This window comes from Podarcis cretensis, assembly GCF_951804945.1.
Source record: "Podarcis cretensis genome assembly, chromosome: 7".
Classification (NCBI taxonomy): Eukaryota; Metazoa; Chordata; class Lepidosauria; order Squamata; family Lacertidae; genus Podarcis; species Podarcis cretensis.
In genome coordinates this window covers 8,466,465-8,485,344 of record NC_137176.1, presented here as the reverse complement: position 1 = coordinate 8,485,344, position 18,880 = coordinate 8,466,465, and the positions used below count along the sequence as shown (strand labels likewise).

The window sequence follows — 18,880 nt, the reverse complement described above, 5'->3', positions numbered from 1 at the left end:
TGTTTACTTGGCCCTTTTCCTATGTCACGAAGGCTGAAATTTCAATTTGGTGGAGGAGGGTCAATGTATTAACTGACATGCATGAAATTTTAGATATAGCTATATAATGCCTAGGGACGCAGGTGGCGCTGTGGGTTAAAGCCTCAGCGCCTAGGACTTGCCAATCGAAAGGTCGGCGGTTCGAATCCCTGCGGCGGGGTGCGCTCCCGCTGCTCGGTCCCAGCGCCTGCCAACCTAGCAGTTCGAAAGCACCTCCGGGTGCAAGTAGATAAATAGGGACCGCTTACCAGCGGGAAGGTAAACGGCGTTTCCGTGTGCGGCTCTGGCTCGCTAGAGCAGCGATGTCACGCTGGCCACGTGACCTGGAAGTGTCTCCGGACAGCGCTGGCCCCTGGCCTCTTAAGTGAGATGGGCGCACAACCCCAGAGTCTGTCAAGACTGGCCCGTACGGGCAGGGGTACCTTTACCTTTACCTATATAATGCCTATTGTAGTAAGGTAAGACTGAGATGGTTGGACAGTGTTCTCGAAGCTACCAGCATGAGTCTGACCAAACTGTGGGAGGCAGTGGAAGACAGGAGTGCCTGGCGTGCTCTGGTCCAGGGGGTCACGAAGAGTCGGACACGATTAAATGACTAAACAACAACATCTGTGTATCTGAAGAAGTGTGCATGCACACGAAAGCTCATACCAAGAACTAACTTAGTTGGCCTTTAAGGTGCTACTGGAAGGATTTTTTTTGTTTTGTTTGGACTATGGCAGACCAACACGGCTACCTATCTGTAACTGGAACTATGGATGGCACCACATTGAGCTGCATGAAATGGAAGTCCATCAACCTCACCAAGAAACTTGCACAGGTACAGACTGATATCTTCTTTCTTACTAAATGCAAGAACCTGGACATTATACCCAAGGGTCTTAGAATTAAGAACCCTCTACAATCCACGTATCCCACTGAATATGCAAGGAAACTATGCAGCACTGTGTATCTGAAGAAGTGTGCATGCACACGAAAGCTCATACCAAGAACTAACTTAGTTAGTCTTTAAGGGGCTACTGGAAGGAATTTTTTTATTTTGTTTAAACAACAACAGAACGCGTCACTTGGCTTCATAGGACTGCCTGACCTAATGGCTGGGTAAGGATTTGAACCCTGGTATCCCAGGTCCAAGCCCGCCCCTAGTAATAATAATAATAATAATAATAATAATAATAATAATAATAATAATAATAATTTATTATTTATATCCCGCCCATCTGGCTGGGCCTTCCCTGCCACTCTGGGCGGCTTCCATAAAAACCAAAAATACAGTGCATTGGCTTGTGCTTTTTGCCTGCACTTAAAAATATTTTTTTACAAAATAATATTTTTTTAAAGAATGTGACGTCACGCGCACCGCCCACTCTCCTTTCTTTTCCTTTTTGGGCTGCCTGCGATTCCGTCACTAAACTTTGCCCCCCCCCCCTGTCAAAAAAAAAAAAAGCGAGAGTCGCGCGCTGCATGTTGGGATTCGTAGGCCGCTGCCTTGCCGGCTCCTTGGCAACGAGGGAAGTCGTCGCCATGGTTTCCCGCCTGCCCTTTCCTAGTGCCTGGTCCGAGGACGGAAACCCCTTCACAGCGGAGCATTTAAGGGCAGAGTCCGTTCAAAAAGAGAGACTGAGAGAACCACTGTCGTTCTATGCCTGGAAAAGCCTAAAAATATTTTTTATATATATTTTTATATATCTCGTTTTTGTTAGGCAGCGCCATGGACAGCTATTCCACCAGGAGGCGGGTGGTGGGGGCCTTTCCCGCTGTGCGTCGCGTCGCGGGGCGCCCGGAGAGGACCTTCCTCCGGATTCCGTCCCTGGTGCCGCTGCCTCTGCCGCCCGAGGCTGGTCGGTGACCGGCGACGGATGGGCGAAGGCGGCAACCATGATGCCCGGGGAGACCCCGCCCGCCGCGGCCGCAGCGGGGATCGCGGCGGAGGCGGCCACGGCCTGCGCCAACTGCGGGGCCCTCCAGCAGGTAGGGAGCCAAGCCGGGGGCTTGTGGCAGCAGGCTTCGGAATGCAGTCCAGTGCCCTGAAACGTGCCTCGGGGCATGTGAAGAGTTCCCTTTTCAGTGCCTTGGGGCATGTGAAGAGTTCCCTGTACTGTGCCTTTGAGCATGTGAAGAGTTCCATATTCAGTGCCCTGAAACGTGCCTCGGGGCATGTGAAGACTTCCCTGTTCTGTGCCTTTGAGCATGTGAAGAGTTCCCTGTTCAGTGCCTTAGGGCATGTGAAGAGTTCCCTGTTCTGTGCCTTTGAGCATGTGAAGAGTTCCCTGTTCAGTGCCTTTGAGCATGTGAAGAGTTCCCTGTTCAGTGCCTTGGGGCATGTGAGGAGTTCCCTGTTCTGTGCCTTTGAGCATGTGAAGAGTTCCCTGTTCAGTGCCTTTGAGCATGTGTTCCCTTTTCAGTGCCTTGGGGCATGTGAAGAGTTCCTTGTTCAGTGTCCTGGGGCATGTGTTCCCTGTTCAGTGTCTTTGACCACGTGAAGAGTTCCCTGTTCAGTGCCCTGGGGCATGTGAAGAGTTCCTTGTTCAGTGCCTTTGAGCATGTGTTCCCTGTTCAGTGCCTTGGGGCATGTGAAGAGTTCCCTGTTCAGTGCCTTGGGGCATGTGAAGAGTTCCTTGTTCAGTGCCTTGGGGCATGTGAAGAGTTCCTTGTTCAGTGCCTTGGGGCATGTGAAGAGTTCCCTGTTCTGTGCCTTTGAGCATGTGAAGAGTTCCCTGTTCAGTGCCTTGGGGCATGTGCAGAGTTCCCTGTTCTGTGCCTTTGAGCATGTGAAGAGTTCCCTGTTCATTGCCTTGGGGCATGTGTTCCCTGTTCAGTACCTTGGGGCATGTGAAGAGTTCCTTGTTCAGTGCCTTTGAGCATGTGAAGAGTTCCCTGTTCTGTGCCTTTGAGCATGTGAAGAGTTCCCTGTTCAGTGCCTTTGAGCATGTGTTCCCTTTTCAGTGCCTTGGGGCATGTGAAGAGTTCCTTGTTCAGTGTCCTGGGGCATGTGTTCCCTGTTCAGTGTCTTTGACCACGTGAAGAGTTCCCTGTTCAGTGCCCTGGGGCATGTGAAGAGTTCCTTGTTCAGTGCCTTTGAGCATGTGTTCCCTGTTCAGTGCCTTGGGGCATGTGAAGAGTTCCCTGTTCAGTGCCTTGGGGCATGTGAAGAGTTCCTTGTTCAGTGCCTTGGGGCATGTGAAGAGTTCCTTGTTCAGTGCCTTGGGGCATGTGAAGAGTTCCCTGTTCTGTGCCTTTGAGCATGTGAAGAGTTCCCTGTTCAGTGCCTTGGGGCATGTGCAGAGTTCCCTGTTCTGTGCCTTTGAGCATGTGAAGAGTTCCCTGTTCATTGCCTTGGGGCATGTGTTCCCTGTTCAGTACCTTGGGGCATGTGAAGAGTTCCTTGTTCAGTGCCTTTGAGCATGTGAAGAGTTCCCTGTTCTGTGCCTTTGAGCATGTGAAGAGTTCCTTGTTCAGTGCCTTTGAGCATGTGAAGAGTTCCTTGTTCAGTGCCTTGGGGCATGTGAAGAGTTCCTTGTTCAGTGCCTTTGAGCATGTGAAGAGTTCCCTGTTCAGTGCCTTTGAGCATGTGAAGAGTTCCCTGTTCAGTGCCTTTGAGCATGTGAAGAGTTCCCTGTTCAGTGCCTTTGAGCATGTGAAGAGTTCCCTGTTCAGTACCTTGGGGCATGTGAAGAGTTCCCTGTTCAGTGCCTTTGAGCATGTGAAGAGTTCCCTGTTCAGTACCTTGGGGCATGTGAAGAGATCCCTGTTCTGTGCCTTGGGGCATGTGAAGAGTTCCCTGTTCTGTGCCTTTGAGCATGTGAAGAGTTCCTTGTTCTGTGCCTTTGAGCATGTGAAGAGATCCCTGTTCAGTGCCTTTGAGCATGTGAAGAGTTCCTTGTTCTGTGCCTTTGAGCATGTGAAGAGTTCCCTGTTCTGTGCCTTTGAGCATGTGAAGAGTTCCTTGTTCTGTGCCTTTGAGCATGTGAAGAGATCCCTGTTCAGTGCCTTTGAGCATGTGAAGAGTTCCTTGTTCTGTGCCTTTGAGCATGTGAAGAGTTCCCTGTTCTGTGCCTTTGAGCATGTGAAGAGTTCCTTGTTCTGTGCCTTTGAGCATGTGAAGAGATCCCTGTTCAGTGCCTTTGAGCATGTGAAGAGTTCCTTGTTCTGTGCCTTTGAGCATGTGAAGAGATCCCTGTTCAGTGCCTTGGGGCATGTGAAGAGTTCCTTCTTCAGTGCCTTTGAGCATGTGTTGAGTTCCTTCTTCAGTGCCTTTGAGCATGTGAAGAGTTCCTTGTTCATTGCCTTGGGGCATGTGAAGATTTCCCTGTTCTGTGCCTTTGAGCATGTGTTCCCTTTTCAGTGCCTTGGGGCATGTGAATAGTACCCTGTTCTGTGCCTTGGGGCATGTGTTCCCTGTTCAGTGCCTTGGGGCATGTGAAGAGTTCCCTGTTCAGTGCCTTTGACCACGTGAAGAGTTCCATATTCAGTGCCCTGGGACGTGCCTCGGGGCATGTAAAGAGCTCCTTTTGGACGTGCCTGATTAGGAGCTGCTCACATACTCTTGCATGTGTTGTGCAAATGCTAGACTTCCAGGCAGCTTTGGAGCTGGAGCAACATTGACGCCTCGGCGTGTATTTAATTCCCCCCGTCAAATCTAATTCCCCGCTGTTTCACGGACTTCAAAAACAAGTGTCACTTTCCACATATTTTGCTGTGTGGTCTATTATTAGAAGAACGTACTGAGGAATGATGTATAAAAAGATTGTGTGAATTGAATTGAATTGAATTGTTTTAGTGAGGGGAAAGCACATTAGTTAAATTAAAGTGGACTGTGGCTAAGTCAGTCTATCAGGTTTCGATAACATTTTCTGTTAGATAATGAAGTTTACATTGTGGTCTGTCCTAAGCAGCCCAGTAAACATTTTTGAATATGTGTTTATTCATTTGTTAAGACTACTTTGACTTGCTTGTGATCTGCCCTTATTTTGTTTAAAGGGCCTATTGGTGATTTGAACTTAGAGGATTGGGTAGGTTTCTTGGTAATTTTTTATATTGTTAGTCATTCCCTGAAAATAAATATAGCTTTAATGTGTATGCAGTGAGAAATACAGCTGTAAACTCCTATAATCTAAGAAACCTATTTTGGCTTTTGCTACTGGGAAAACAGGACTAAAATAAGCCCCCCCCCCAAAAAAAAAGGGAGGGGGGAAACTATTAATGCTGTTGTAAACAAAAAAAAAACTAATTATCTCAGCCTTATTGTACAGAACACCATATACTTCATAAAATTAAGTAACAGCAAACTTTTCAATACACACACAGTAAGGTTGCAGTCCTAAATACACTTACCGTATTTTTCGCACCATAGGACGCACCGGACAATAGGACGCACCTTGTTTTATTTTTTTTTATTTTTTTAATAATATTTTATTAAGTTTTACAAAAGAGAAGAATTAACAAACCAACAAAAAACAACAGATATCACAAAAAAGAAAAAGGAAAAGGAAAAAGCACATAAAAAAGCAAATTTAGCATAAAAAAACTCTCTTTCAAATTTGTAACCTTCAAGACCTTATTTCCCTTACTTCCACCCACCTCCCTTTCTTGTATTCCACTTAAAAAGTTAATTCAGCAAGCTCATTCGTTATTCATTTTCATCCTTTATCCCTCCCTTGTACTCTTATTTATCTTGATCACTAGAACCCCTTCGTTTCATTTTCAATGTCCTCAACATTCATATATTTACAATGTTTTTGTAGGTAGGCTTTAAACTTCTTCCAATCCTCTTCCACCTGCTCTTCTCCTTGATCTCGGATTCTGCCGTGTTTTAGAGGGGGGAGAACAAGAAAAAAAAATTCTCCCCCTCTCTGCCCAGCGCCCCTTCAGCGAAGCGGCAGGAGGCGCTGCGCAGAGAGGGGGAGAATTTCCCTCCTCTTGTTTTCCCGCACTAAAACAAGGTGCCGTTCAGGCCGCTACCTTGGCAGCCTGGGGCTGGCGGGGGAAGCCCACCACTAGCCCCAAAGAGCAGGTCAGGGAGCAGCGGAAAGGCGCAGTGGAGAGGCTGCTGCCATAGTCGCGCGTCACCTCTCCAGCTGGGAGAGGGTCGCGGGGCTATGGCTTCTTTAGCCCCGCGCGCGCTCTCCCGGCTGGAGAGGTGACGTGTGGCTATAGAGGCTCCTGCCATAGCTGTGCGTCACCTCTCCAGCCAGGAGAGGGTCGCGGGGCTATGGCATCTTCGCTCCATAGGACGCACACACATTTCCCCTTCATTTTTGAAGGGGAAAAAGTGCATCCTATAGAGTGAAAAATACGGTACCTGGAGTAAGCCCCTTTAAACACATTGGGACTTGCTTCTTAGTTAACACTTTCAGCCTGATCATTTGCATATTCTGCTAACAATAGACAAAGGCCGCTACCCTAAACTCATATATAATTACTTTATATGCTATTCGATTCTAGTAAGTAATATATCTTTGAAATTCTAGCATAACTCAATACCATTTTCCTAATTGCACCATTGTCTGAAAGAGCCATAGCTTCCTGAACATAAAGGTTTTAATGTGATCATTGCTTCCCATTGCTGTGACTTTGAAATCCATTCGTGAAATTCCATTGCTTGCTGCAAAGTGAGAATGGGTGAAAGAACAGATTTGTGTTTGTGCATGTATATGTCAGCCGAAGGAGAAAGCCTTCTGAGGTACAGTTTAGCATAGGAATTTGTAGTACAGCTCACCTCCACTGCATCCTATTTTTCCTTCATCCCTTAATTGTAGTTTGTAGAATATCACAACTGTACAGTGTTTCCAGGTATGTTACATCACCCTTTCCTCCAAGTTTTGCTGACCCTTCACAGGATTCCCTTCTTCCCAAGGACTTTATGCTACTTGTTCATAGAATCATAGAATCATAGAGTTGGAAGAGACCACAAGGGCCATCGAGTCCAACCCCCTGCCAAGCAGGAAACACCATCAGAGCACTCCTGACATATGGTTGTCAAGCCTCTGCTTAAAGACCTCCAAAGAAGGAGACTCCACCACACTCCTTGGCAGCAAATTCCACTGTCAAACAGCTCTTACTGTCAGGAAGTTCTTCCTAATGTTTAGGTGGAATCTTCTTTCTTGTAGCTTGGAGCCATTGCTCCGTGTCCGCTTCTCTGGAGCAGCAGAAAACAACCTTTCTCCCTCCTCTATGTGACATCCTTTTATATATTTGAAGATGGCTATCATATCACCCCTTAACCTCCTCTTCTCCAGGCTAAACATGCCCAGCTCCCTTAGCCATTCCTCATAAGGCATCGTTTCCAGGCCTTTGACCATTTTGGTTGCCCTCCTCTGGACACGTTCCAGTTTGTCAGTGTCCTTCTTGAACTGTGGTACCCAGAACTGGACACAGTACTCCAGGTGAGGTCTGACCAGAGCAGAATACAGTGGCACTATTACTTCCCTTGATCTAGATGCTATACTCCTATTGATGCAGCTCAGAATTGCATTGGCTTTTTTTGTTCTTCCATAGCAAATTTTATAGGAAGCCTGTCTTCAGCGACAACTCTGGGAATCACCACTGTATAGCAGGAAGAGGGCAAGCTGTCCATACCTCAAATAGAAGCTGTATCCAAAATGCTAGAAAGCTGCAGTTTGGCTTTGAGGTTCTTGCATCTATCATATTTGATAAAGTAAAGGTAAAGGGACCCCTGACCATTAGGTCCGGTCATGTCCGACTCTGGGGTTGCAGCGCTCATCTCGCTTTAGTGGCCAAGGGAGCCGGTGTACAGCTTCCGGGTCATGTGGCCAGCATGACTAAGCCGCTTCTGGCAAACCAAAGCAGCACACGGAAACACCGTTTACCTTCCCGCCAGAGTGGTACCTATTTATCTACTTGCACTTTGACGTGCTTTTGAACTGCTAGGTTGGCAGGAGCCGGGTCCGGGCAACGGGAGCTCACCCTATTGCGGGGATTCGAACCGCTGACCTTCTGATCGGCAAGTCCTAGCCTCTGTGGTTAACCCACAGCACCACCCGCGTCATATTTGATACCTCACTGTAAAATATGAGTTGATAGGTGGCATAGCTGATCACTTGTCTCAGAGGGAAATATATAGGCATGTGTCTTCACATTCTCAACTGTTTTTCATATGAGCGATCTGAGTATTTATTTATTTTAAAAAACCCACATTCAGGTGCTACAGAATTGTTCTGGCAAATTGTGGATAAAGCAAGCTATGAGGCATTCTAGGAAATCTATTGTAGTCCTTAGTTGATACCAGGTTACTTGAGAGGCTGCCTTATACACCCGTAGAACGCTGCAGTCTGCGGGGGAGCTTTTCCTTCAAGACCCAAATATCTCAGAAACCCTCTCCACAGTAACTCACAGCAGGGCTACCCCTGTTCTGTGGAGAAGCATTCTTGTTGAGACAGGCACCCAGTATCTGCACTTTTCAGAAGCAGCTGAATATGATTTTTGTTTCAATGAGCTCCCCAAACTTTGTGAGTGTCCACTTGCTAAGATTTAGTCTCATTTTAAATACAGTGGTGCCCCGCAAGACGAATGCCTCGCAAGACGAAAAACTCACAAGACGAAAGAGTTTTCCGTCTTTTGAGGTACTTCGCAAGATGAATTTCCCTATGGGCTTGCTTCGCAAGACGAAACGTCTTGCGAGTTCTTGCGAGTTTTTTCCCTTTCCCCCCCTTTTTCTAAGCCGCTTAGCCGCTAAACCGCTAATAGCGCTAATCCGCTAAGCCGCTAATAGCGTGCTTCGCAAGACGAAAAAACCGCAAGACGAAGAGACTCGCAGAACGGATTAATTTCGTCTTGCGAGGCACCACTGTATATTTGTGGGTTTTTTGTTTTTAACTATTTACTGTATTTCATAAAATTTATACGCTGCCTCATTGTAAAAAAAAAAAGCACACACAAACCAAAGCAGTTTACAGAAAGATAAGACAATAAAATCAAGAATAATTCATATCCATGCTTTAAAAGATACAAAAGTTAAGAAAAACAAAAACGGATTAAAATTACCTCAACTTTCTAAGTATCTGGGTAGCCTTGTCTAAAACAGGAATGTTTTTAGCAGGCGTGGAATTTGTAAATTGTCTTATCTTATGTGCAAATTGCCTTGAGACAGTGATTTAAAAGGCAACTAATAAATGGTTGTTGGCATCTGTCTCAGGAGACAATGGATGCTCCTCCAGGGGTGAAGTCAAACTGCATCACCAAACTGACCTCCGCAGAGCACAAGCCTGGGCAGTGTGTATGGAGGGGGGGCCTGGGGGGCCTAGATGACACAACCCTTGTTTTGATGGAGTCCAAACCAACGCAGAACAGTACATTTGGCACCAGCTTAGGTGCAGGAGTTGCTGGAACATAGGTAAAGGTAAAGGTACCCCTGTCCATACGGGCCAGTCTTGACAGACTCTGGGGTTGTGCGCCCATCTCACTTAAGAGGCCAGGGGCCAGCGCTGTCCGGAGACACTTCCAGGTCACGTGGCCAGCGTGACATCGCTGCTCTGGCGAGCCAGAGCCGCACACGGAAACGCCGTTTACCTTCCCGCTGGTAAGCGGTCCCTATTTATCTACTTGCACCCGGAGGTGCTTTCGAACTGCTAGGTTGGCAGGCGCTGGGACCGAGCAGCGGGAGCGCACCCCGCCGCAGGGATTCGAACCGCCGACCTTTCGATCGGCAAGTCCTAGGCGCTGAGGCTTTAACCCACAGCGCCACCTGGGTCCCTGTTGCTGGAACATAACTGTCAACTTATCCCTTTTCATTGCGAGCAATAAGGGAATTTCCCTTTAAAAAAGGGAAACGTTGACAGCTATGTTCCAGAAGGTAGCAGACATGACACCATCCATCTGTCTTAGGGCCTCCACTCTGGATTTGTGGAGGGTTTACGCCTTAGCCTTCTCCTGAAGTCATCCCACAAGACAGCAGAGGTTTAGGACCAGAGTTTTCTTTCTCCTAAGTGGTCTACCTTCCCAGGTTGATGAGCCCCATCTACCGCTCGCTTCCCTCTACAGCATGTGCAGAAACCGCCTTCTTGACTGTTGGACCTGCTATTGGTCACATCCACACAATTTGCCAGAGCATGCAGGGGAAGTCCCTAACTCACAGAGGTTTTGAGGCCCATTGGCTCCCCTCACCTGGTTTAGCTGGCCAGCTGAAGCCGTTTCCTGGGATTGTGGCTGCTGTCCCATGCTGGCAGCTTCTAGGAGATACAGGTGAGAGCTGAGTGCAGGGTGGGGGGGCCAAAGGTGGACAAACTACCCCAGAAGGAACACAACATGTCCTCCCCTAGCTACACCTCCCCTAACAACCCATAAACCCCAATTAATTTATTAAAAAATTGCAATAATAAAAGATTACTACCAATAATAATAGTGGTATGTTGCAAGTGTGATTTCAGAGGAAGGAAGGAAAAGATAACTAACCGAAGTCTATAAAATTAAGTGAGCACCATCATAATCTGATATGTATATTCAGAAATAAGACCAGTTGAGTTCAATGGGATTCAGCACTGGAGAAGTTGCAGTAAGATCACAACCTAAGGCTGTAGTTGTAATCCCACTTACCTGAGAGTAAGCCCCATTGAAATCAGTTGTATTTACTTGTAAGTAGACATAGTTAGGATTGTGTTGTAAGAGACTTCAAAGTCATTGTGGGTAGCTCACTGAAAATGCTGATTTAGGGTCACGAGTCCTTAAAAGAAATATGTGGTGGAACCTGTCACAGAAGATAGAGAGAAGAAAAACAGAAAAGGATCAAGACGATTGAATAATTCAAACCCAATAAAATTTGGATGGAACTGCTTGATATAATATATACCGTATTTTTCGCCCTATAGGACGCACTTTTTCCCCCTCCAAAAATGAAGGGGAAATGTGTGTGCGTCCTATGGGGCGAATGCAGGCTTTCGCTGAAGCCTGGAGAGCGAGAGGCGTGGGTGCGGACAGACATCGGCCAGCCCCACAAGCTCGGGGGACAGCGGGGAGGCGCAGCGCCGCCATCCCACTGTTCCCCGATCTGGTTTTGGGGGGGAAATAAAGGTAATTTTTTTCCCTTTATTTCCCCCCCCCCAAAAAAAAAGTAGGTGCGTCCTATGGGATGGAGTGTCCTATGGGACGAAAAATACGGTACAAGTAGGAAATGTTTATGGGCTCACTTGCCTGCTCACACATACCTATTTCAAGCATTTGTAACACATTGACAATTTGAAAGGAAAAGAAAGTATCTTCCAATGAACAAAGTCTTCCCTACTTGGTCACCTGGTGATGATTCTTACTTGCTGTAACCAAGCCGGCAAACAATGATCTACAAGCCTGCCTGAATATGAGACATATAGTCACAAATAGCTTTAAAAACTCTGTTGTTATTGCTTGTTGCCTTCATTGTCTAATACTAATGCCCTATAACTTCTAATCCATCTTGTCCCTGACATTTTGAAATTAGTTTTAAACTGCACTATATGACGCTGCTGAACAAATAGATTTCAAATCCCTCTCACCCCTCCCACATTCCATTTAAATTAATTTTACTAAATTCTTTAAGATGCTCAGGTTCCAAGTTTCCCACCAAATGTTAGGAAACCTGTTGAGAATTGGCCAGGAAAGGGGCACAATAACATAACTGCCAGCATCAAAACTTGGGAACAACTCTTCCCACCAAACTCTAAAAGTGTGGCAAAAAAGATGAGCTTTTGCCTGTTGTCTAAACGAATATAAAGTGAGGGCAAGCCAAACCTCGAAAGGAAGGTCATTCCACAATTGCAGAGCCACCACTGAAAAGGCTAAACTTGAGTTTGTATATTCTAATGCTTAAAGGTAAAGGTAAAGGGACCCCTGACACTTAAGTCCAGTCGCAAATGACTCTGGGGTTGCGGCGCTCATCTCACTTTACTGGCCAAGGGAGCCGGCGTTTGTCCGCAGACAACTTTCCCGGTCATGTGGTCAGCATGACTAAGCCGCTTCTAGCGAAACCAGAGCAGCGCACGGAAACGCTGTTTACCTTCCCGCTGAAGCAGTACCTATTTTTCTACTTGCACTGCATGTTTTCGAACTGCTAGGTTGGCAGGAGCAGGGACCGAACAACAGGACCACACCCCATTGCAGGGATTTGAACCGCCGACCTTTCGATCAGCAAGCCCAGGCGGCACAGTGGTTTAACCCACAGCGCCACTCGCATCCCTTATTCTAATGCTTAGGATATGCCTAAAATTCCTAATTTCTGGGCACCTGGGGCATGGAGCTCTGTCCACTGCTTCTTTTTTAAATTTAGGTACTGTAAATATACTAACCTAAGATTATACGGGTTCTTTTCCCTTTTTATTTTAAAAGTGATTTTTTAAAAGTGATTTTTACATATTCATTTGCCACCTGCTTCATCTTGTCTGTGATTGCATTGATTTCAGTTTTCCTATCTTTTTTGCTGTCTGCAAAACGTGTGCCCAGTTTGAGTAGTACGAACTTAGAATATATTATTGGAGTGTGGGAGCTGAATTTCCTTAACTGGCTTCTACATTTTTTTCTTTCAGAATTTAAATGAATACGTAGCTGCCCTAATTGCATTAAAGCAAAAGATCATTGATACTGAGTAAGTAGGTTGTCACCATTTTTGTACAAATGTATTTTTCGCCTGTGTACGCATAACTGTTTTCATTTTTCCACTTTTGTGCACAGCTCGACTGCTTTCAATTTTATTCAAACCCAATGGGAGTAAAATCCTCTGCTCTGCAAAAATGCATTCGGTATGGCCCTGATGCAGTGCAGCAGACTTAACTTTTCAGCACAGGACCACAGGAGTTCTTGTAGTCCACAAAGGCGCTGTGGTGGGCGGGGAGGACTGTAAATAGGCAAACATTGATTCAGGGAGCACATAATGCTAAGCTAAAGATGATTTAGCACAAGCACACAGGCTACTGAAGAGAAGGTGACAACAATTGCCCTCTTCCTGCTGTTGAGAGCAAAGCCATGGTTTGGCGTAGTGTGGCATCCTCCCAAACATAGTACAAGATGTAAACCAGGAGCAGACCTTGGTTACAGCTCATGGTTTGTCTGGAGTGAGCCAGTCCATGAGCCTGGGTTTGGATAACACACTGAGAGCCAAACCATATCTTACTCCCAGGTAGCCCTCACTGATAAGCCACACACACTAAGGCATGGTTTGGCTTTACATCATGTGCGAACATATGTGCAGCATATTATCTATACTGGTGTGAGAAGTGGAAGGACGTGTTACATTTTTAAAATAAATAAATCTGATTTTTTTTGTAGTAATGTGAGAAAGCCTATCTGCCCTTGCTAACTAATCTATAAAGCACAGAGATCATTTTCAATATGCACCAGGCACAATAATATTTCATGTATTTATTTGTTCAGCATGGACCTGCATTTAATTCTCCCCCCCCCCTCTCTTACAGCCACTTGCTGACAGAATACCAGCAAAAGTGCAACGATATCCTTTTGCGTTTCTTTTCCTAGAAAATAAATTGAATGCATATTGCTTGGAGCAAAGCGCTGTTGTGGGAAATCAAAAGTGGTGGTAGGGTGTGTTTAAGTGTTAGAACTTAATTATACATAGTGAGCATGTCTGTACTGGGTGGCTGAACTGCACACCCTACAGATGTTGTTGAAAAGGTAGCAACTTTGTGACTTGAAATCTTGGTGGCGTAATTTGCCAAGGCTCAGATTACCCTGAGTTGCATCAGGCAGCAGCACACAGGTAGGGAACAGCAGCCACAGTGTCCTTGGCAGAAAGGAGGCATCCCATTTCCTTGGCAACGGGAACAGCTTTTGTGAACATTGTGTGAAAGAGGCTTCTGTAACTGAAGCCGCTAATGTATTCTGACCCCGTCTTTCACTGTCATGCTAAAGCCTGAAGGTTGCTGCTTTGAGGTTAATTTTTTAATATTTGGGGGCAAGTGCTTTAGGAACAAGTCTTGTTGGGCTTTCATTGAAAAATGCATACATGCTGGGGAAAAACCAGGCTCCTAACTGCACAGATTGAAAGGGAAAATCCGGAGTGTGCAAGCTCAATATATTCATCATAACCAACACTTCATTTTGTTTGTTAGGTATGTATAATATGTGTATCCCAAATACTGCTGAAGGCAGTTAACAGAGTAAAATACAAAGGATAAAATGGGAACAGCATAAAAGAAGGTAAAACTTATAAAAACAACATCCAATTGAGCAACCTGCAAATCATAACAAGTCAGCTTATTAGATCAAAAGTCTGTCTGAATAAAAATGCTTTTTGCATGTCAGCAGAAGATCATCAGAGAAAATGTTTCTCCTGCTGGAGGTGTAGTTTGTAGGTAGACCCCAGACCTGTAGAGCATAGGTAGGCAAACTATGGCCCAGGGGCCGGATCCGGCCCAATCGCCTTCTCAATCTGGCCCACAGACTGTCCAGGAATCATCGTGTTTTTACATGAGTAGAATGTGTCCTCTTATTTAAAATGCATCTCTGGGTTATTTGTGGGGCCTGCCTGGTATTTTTACATGAGTAGAATGTGTGCTTTTATTTAAAATGCATCTCTGGGTTATTTGTGGGGCTTAGGAATTCGTTCATTTTTTTTAAAAAAAATTCAAAATATAGTCCGGCCCCCAACAAGGTCTGAGGGACAGTGGACCGGCCCCCTGCTGAAAAAGTTTGCTGACGCCTGCTGTAGAGGCTCAGATCTTGCATGTGACAGACAATGGTAGGAAAAATGAAGCATGCAAAGACAAGCTACCATTCACATACATGGTTAAAGCAAACCCAGCCATTGACGTGTCAGGTTCTGCTCTGTACAGTTCTCAAGTTCTTGGGCCCTTGAGAGTAATAATAAAATATCTTCTTCGTGCTTCCTTCGAGGCAAGACATGAAATGCATCCTTTTTGTACATGAATATTGCTATCAGACTATCAACAGACTCATAAGAAATGCCTCTGAGGCACAGTGGGTTTTGTTGATCTGTAACTGTGGCCATCGAGCTAATCTCTGCATTTGAGGTTTTCCTTAACCAGATATCACAGCTTCAATTTGCTGTAAGGTAAGAACTCATTCTGCTTGAATTCTGACGCTGTGCCCACTGCTTTGGGCTTGGGAGTTATCACCGCTGGATGAATCTCTGGGTGTTAATAATTGGTTCTGTACTTTGTCTGCTCCCTGAGACAAAAGAGTGAGGTGTTGGGAATAGTTTTTAAGCAAATAGGTTTGAGAGTTTAATGTGATATTATAAGGACATTTTGGTTTGTGTTTGCTGTGTGGCTTGGGCCATGGTGGGAGGGCATGGGACTACTGTGGCTTCGTGTCCACGGAGACAGTAAGATATTGCATGCAAGTCTCTGGTTTCGTTTCCACTCCTGTTATATTAATTGCCCCGTTTCAGAGAAAATGACACACTTCGTCACCAAGTGGAGCAAATGCTGCAGAAAATATTGCCTCTAGAAAAGTGTCAGGAGGAGCTGGGATCTGTGAAAGCAGAGCTGGAGGAGAAGAAGGTAATTAGAAAATATTTAGAAAGAAAGAAAGTGGTGAGGCCTGCTTTGAGACATCTGGGTCGCCTGTCCCTGAGTGAGGGCTTGCACCTAGGAGCCCAAGAGTGACCTTAAGAAGGTAGCTGGAGGGTTGTTCTGTAATCCCTTTGTGCAGGGAAGGGGAGCTTCAGACCCACAGGACTAACTGATTAACCCCTCCAGGCCAGTGGCGTAGCGTGGGGGGTGCAGGGGGGGCCGGCCACAACGGGCGCAACATCTGGGGGGGGGCGCTCGCCGCCTCCGGAGTCGCCGAAGAGCCTCGGGCGCAGGCTGTAGCAGAGCCCCATGGCAGCAGCCCAGGCAGCAGCAAGAAGAAGCTGGCAGCGGCGGCAGGTTAGGGGTTAGGGGCGCAAATTACTTGCCTTGCCCCGGGTGCTGACAACCCACGCTACGCCGCTGCTCCAGGCCTCCCATTTGGCCCATGAGAACATCTTTTTATTCTGAAATATTCTGGCCCTCAAACCGAGGGAGGAATGAGGCACTGGAGCCAATGGATGTCAAAGAGAACAACAACTACCAGACTTTTAGAAGACATCTGAAGGCAGCCCTGTTTAGGGAAGCTTTTGAGAACATCTTTTTATTCTGAAATATTCTGGCCCTCAAACCGAGGGAGGAATGAGGCACTGGAGCCAATGGATGTCAAAGAGAACAACAACTACCAGACTTTTAGAAGACATCTGAAGGCAGCCCTGTTTAGGGAAGCTTTTAATGTTTGATGTATTACAGTATTTTAATATTTTCTGTGTAGCCGCCCAGAGTGGCTGGGGAAGCCCAGCCAGATGGGCAGGGTATCAATAAATTATTATTATTATTGTTGTTGTTGTTGTTGTTGTTGTTGTTGTTCTTGTTGTTCCCTTGGCATGCCAGTGCCGCCAGCAGAGGGATTCCCTCTGTCACCAGTGTGCGGAGGAAGGAGCTGTATCGGACCCATGGCCAATGGAGCTCATTCTTTCCTCGTCTCCTCCGCTTTTCAACATCACAACATTGAAAAGCTAATATTGTACATCCCTAGTAGGCATCAGGGCCAGAGTCTTTTTAGTGGTGGTTCCACAGCTGTGGACACCCCTTCTCCTGCAACCTTATTCAGTATATGTCTTCTGACTTTTGCGATGCTGTTTTATGATATTAGGAATCAGTTCATTAGCTATAAGAAAATATTTGTTTATTTGCATGTCTGTATTTTAATCACTATCTGTTTCTTTAACTAGAGTTCACTCAAGATATACCAGGAAACTCATCTGGAATATGTTCGGGTGAAAGATGAAATGAACAAAAGTGACATGATGTGAGTCGTATAAATGAACCAAATGGTGAATTTATACTATTTTTCTCCTTTGGAGTTAGATGAAAAAAAATTCTATGTTCAGATTATAGTCGTGTTTGTGTGGAAGGAGTGGGAATTAAGAACCTTCTCAGTGTAGGAATTAATCATATGCAGGTGGCGCTGTGGGTTAAACCACAGAGCCTAGGACTTGCCGATCAGAAGGTCGAATCCCCGCGATGGGGTGAGCTCCCGTTGCTCGGTCCCTGCTCCTGCCAACCTAGCAGTTCGAAAGCACGTCAAAGTGCAAGTAGATAAATAGGTACCGCTCCGGCGGGAAGGTAAACGGTGTTTCCGTGTGCTGCTCTGGTTCGCCAGAAGCGGCTCAGTCATGCTGGCCACGTGACCCAGAAGCTGTACGCCGGCTCCCTCGGCCAATAAAGCGAGATGAGCGCCGCAACCCCAGAGTCGGCCACGACTGGACCTAATGGTCAGAGGTCCCTTTACCTTATTTCTTGTACATCTTATCAGTTGTTAGGGCCATGTAGGCAGTACTGAAACACAAAACCATATTAGGTGGTGTTTCAGGGAGGGGGAGCCTAGCAGTCCAAAAGGAGAGACGAGCAACCCGTTCTGAATTCATTCCCTACCTACCCTTCTCACTGTTTGGGACTGGGATTATCAGAACCCACATTCCATAAAGTGGACTTCACAGGGTGCGGCAAATTAAGGCCTGTTGATTACTTGGAAATGGTTGCTGGCTGAGGGGACATTCATTTAACTTCTACTAGTCTTCCGGACAAAAATGGCTAGGTTGATTTTGATCCTTGCATGAAATGCACAACATGAATATGTTGCACGGTGGCTTGAGGTAGGGTGCATTGCAAGATTTGGACGGCAGGTGTCCAAATAGCTACATGGTGCCTAGGGAACAACTTGCACCTTAATATCAGCAAGACAAAGGACATGGTGTTGGACTTTCGGAGGAAGAGAGGAGAACTAGCCCCGCTGTACATCGTGGAGGGCTGTGTGGAGAGAGTCTCTTCCTTTAAATTCCTAGAAGCTTATCTCAGTGAAGACCTTACTTGGAAAATAAATACAACCCAGGTGGTTAAGAAAGCCCAACAGAGACTCCATCTCCTCAGATTATTGCGGAAGAACGATGTCAATCAACATTTGATGATCTCCTTCTACTGGTCAACAATAGAAAGTATCCTTTCATACTGCATCACGGTGTGGTACGCTGGTTTGACATCAACTGATAGGAAGTGCCTACAGAGGGTGGTGAATACAGCACAAGATATTATGGGCTGTCCCGTGAATCCACTGGATAAAATAACAGAAAAAGGTTGCCTCAGGAGAGTGAGGAAAATTCTCAGGGATGATTCACACCCTGGCCAGCACTTTCTTGATCTCCTGCCCTCGGGCAGAAGATATAGAAGCATGATTAGTCGCACCAACAGGGTAAAGAACAGCTTCTATCCTTGGGCTGTTAGGCTGCTAAATGAAAATATAACAACAGGGCAACTGACTTTCGGGTTTGGTGGGTGTGCGTCAGTAAAAGAGGGGAATTAAGACTAAGAGAGCTGAGTGGGGGGTGCTCATGTAATCTCACGGTATACAAGTTGTACAAGTGTCACTAAAGTATTTCAATTCAATTAGTCTGGCCAAAAATTGTGTGCAAGGGGAGGCATGTGCTACATCTGACCTAGCTGACTTCCCTATTCAGCAGTGCAAAGAACTCTGGGGCACACTCTGAATTAGTGCACTTCCGACCACTTCTCATTCTGGGAGGTGCTGCGTTCTTTGCTGCAGTGAATGGAGTGCGCCCATCTCACATATGCCTCTCCATCTACCACCTGTTCAGAGTGGCCTGTAACCAAAATTCATTGCCCAGCTGGGCAGCATGCTGTCTCTCCTTTGGCATGACTTTTCTATCTGCTCCTCTCCCTTGATGTATGATATATTTTATGGACAGACGGTGTAGCAGTGGTGACGATTGTGGGGTCCTAGCATCACAAAGAACTGGGTTGGGTCCACTTTCTGATTCAAAACTCAATCGGAAGTGTAAGCCTGAGCTACA

At 46.2% G+C, this 18,880-nt stretch overlaps 1 protein-coding gene across 2 annotated transcripts in view; it reads left to right on the top strand.

The window, feature by feature from the left end:
* The first annotated feature begins 1,846 nt into the window (after window positions 1-1,846).
* The window catches only part of ICE1 (interactor of little elongation complex ELL subunit 1), a 43,639-nt gene continuing 26,605 nt past the window's right edge, over window positions 1,847-18,880 (top strand). The window contains exons 1-6 of one of the 2 annotated variants that reach the window (XM_079983434.1): window positions 1,847-2,010; window positions 12,549-12,607; window positions 13,434-13,469; window positions 15,032-15,049; window positions 15,389-15,500; window positions 16,745-16,821. In XM_079983434.1, the coding sequence (XP_079839560.1) occupies window positions 1,918-2,010; window positions 12,549-12,607; window positions 13,434-13,469; window positions 15,032-15,049; window positions 15,389-15,500; window positions 16,745-16,821 (395 nt within the window). In that variant the 5' untranslated portion in view covers window positions 1,847-1,917. The remainder of the gene's footprint in view (window positions 2,011-12,548; window positions 12,608-13,433; window positions 13,470-15,031; window positions 15,050-15,388; window positions 15,501-16,744; window positions 16,822-18,880) is intronic. The other variant, XM_079983433.1, reaches the window with a different exon arrangement.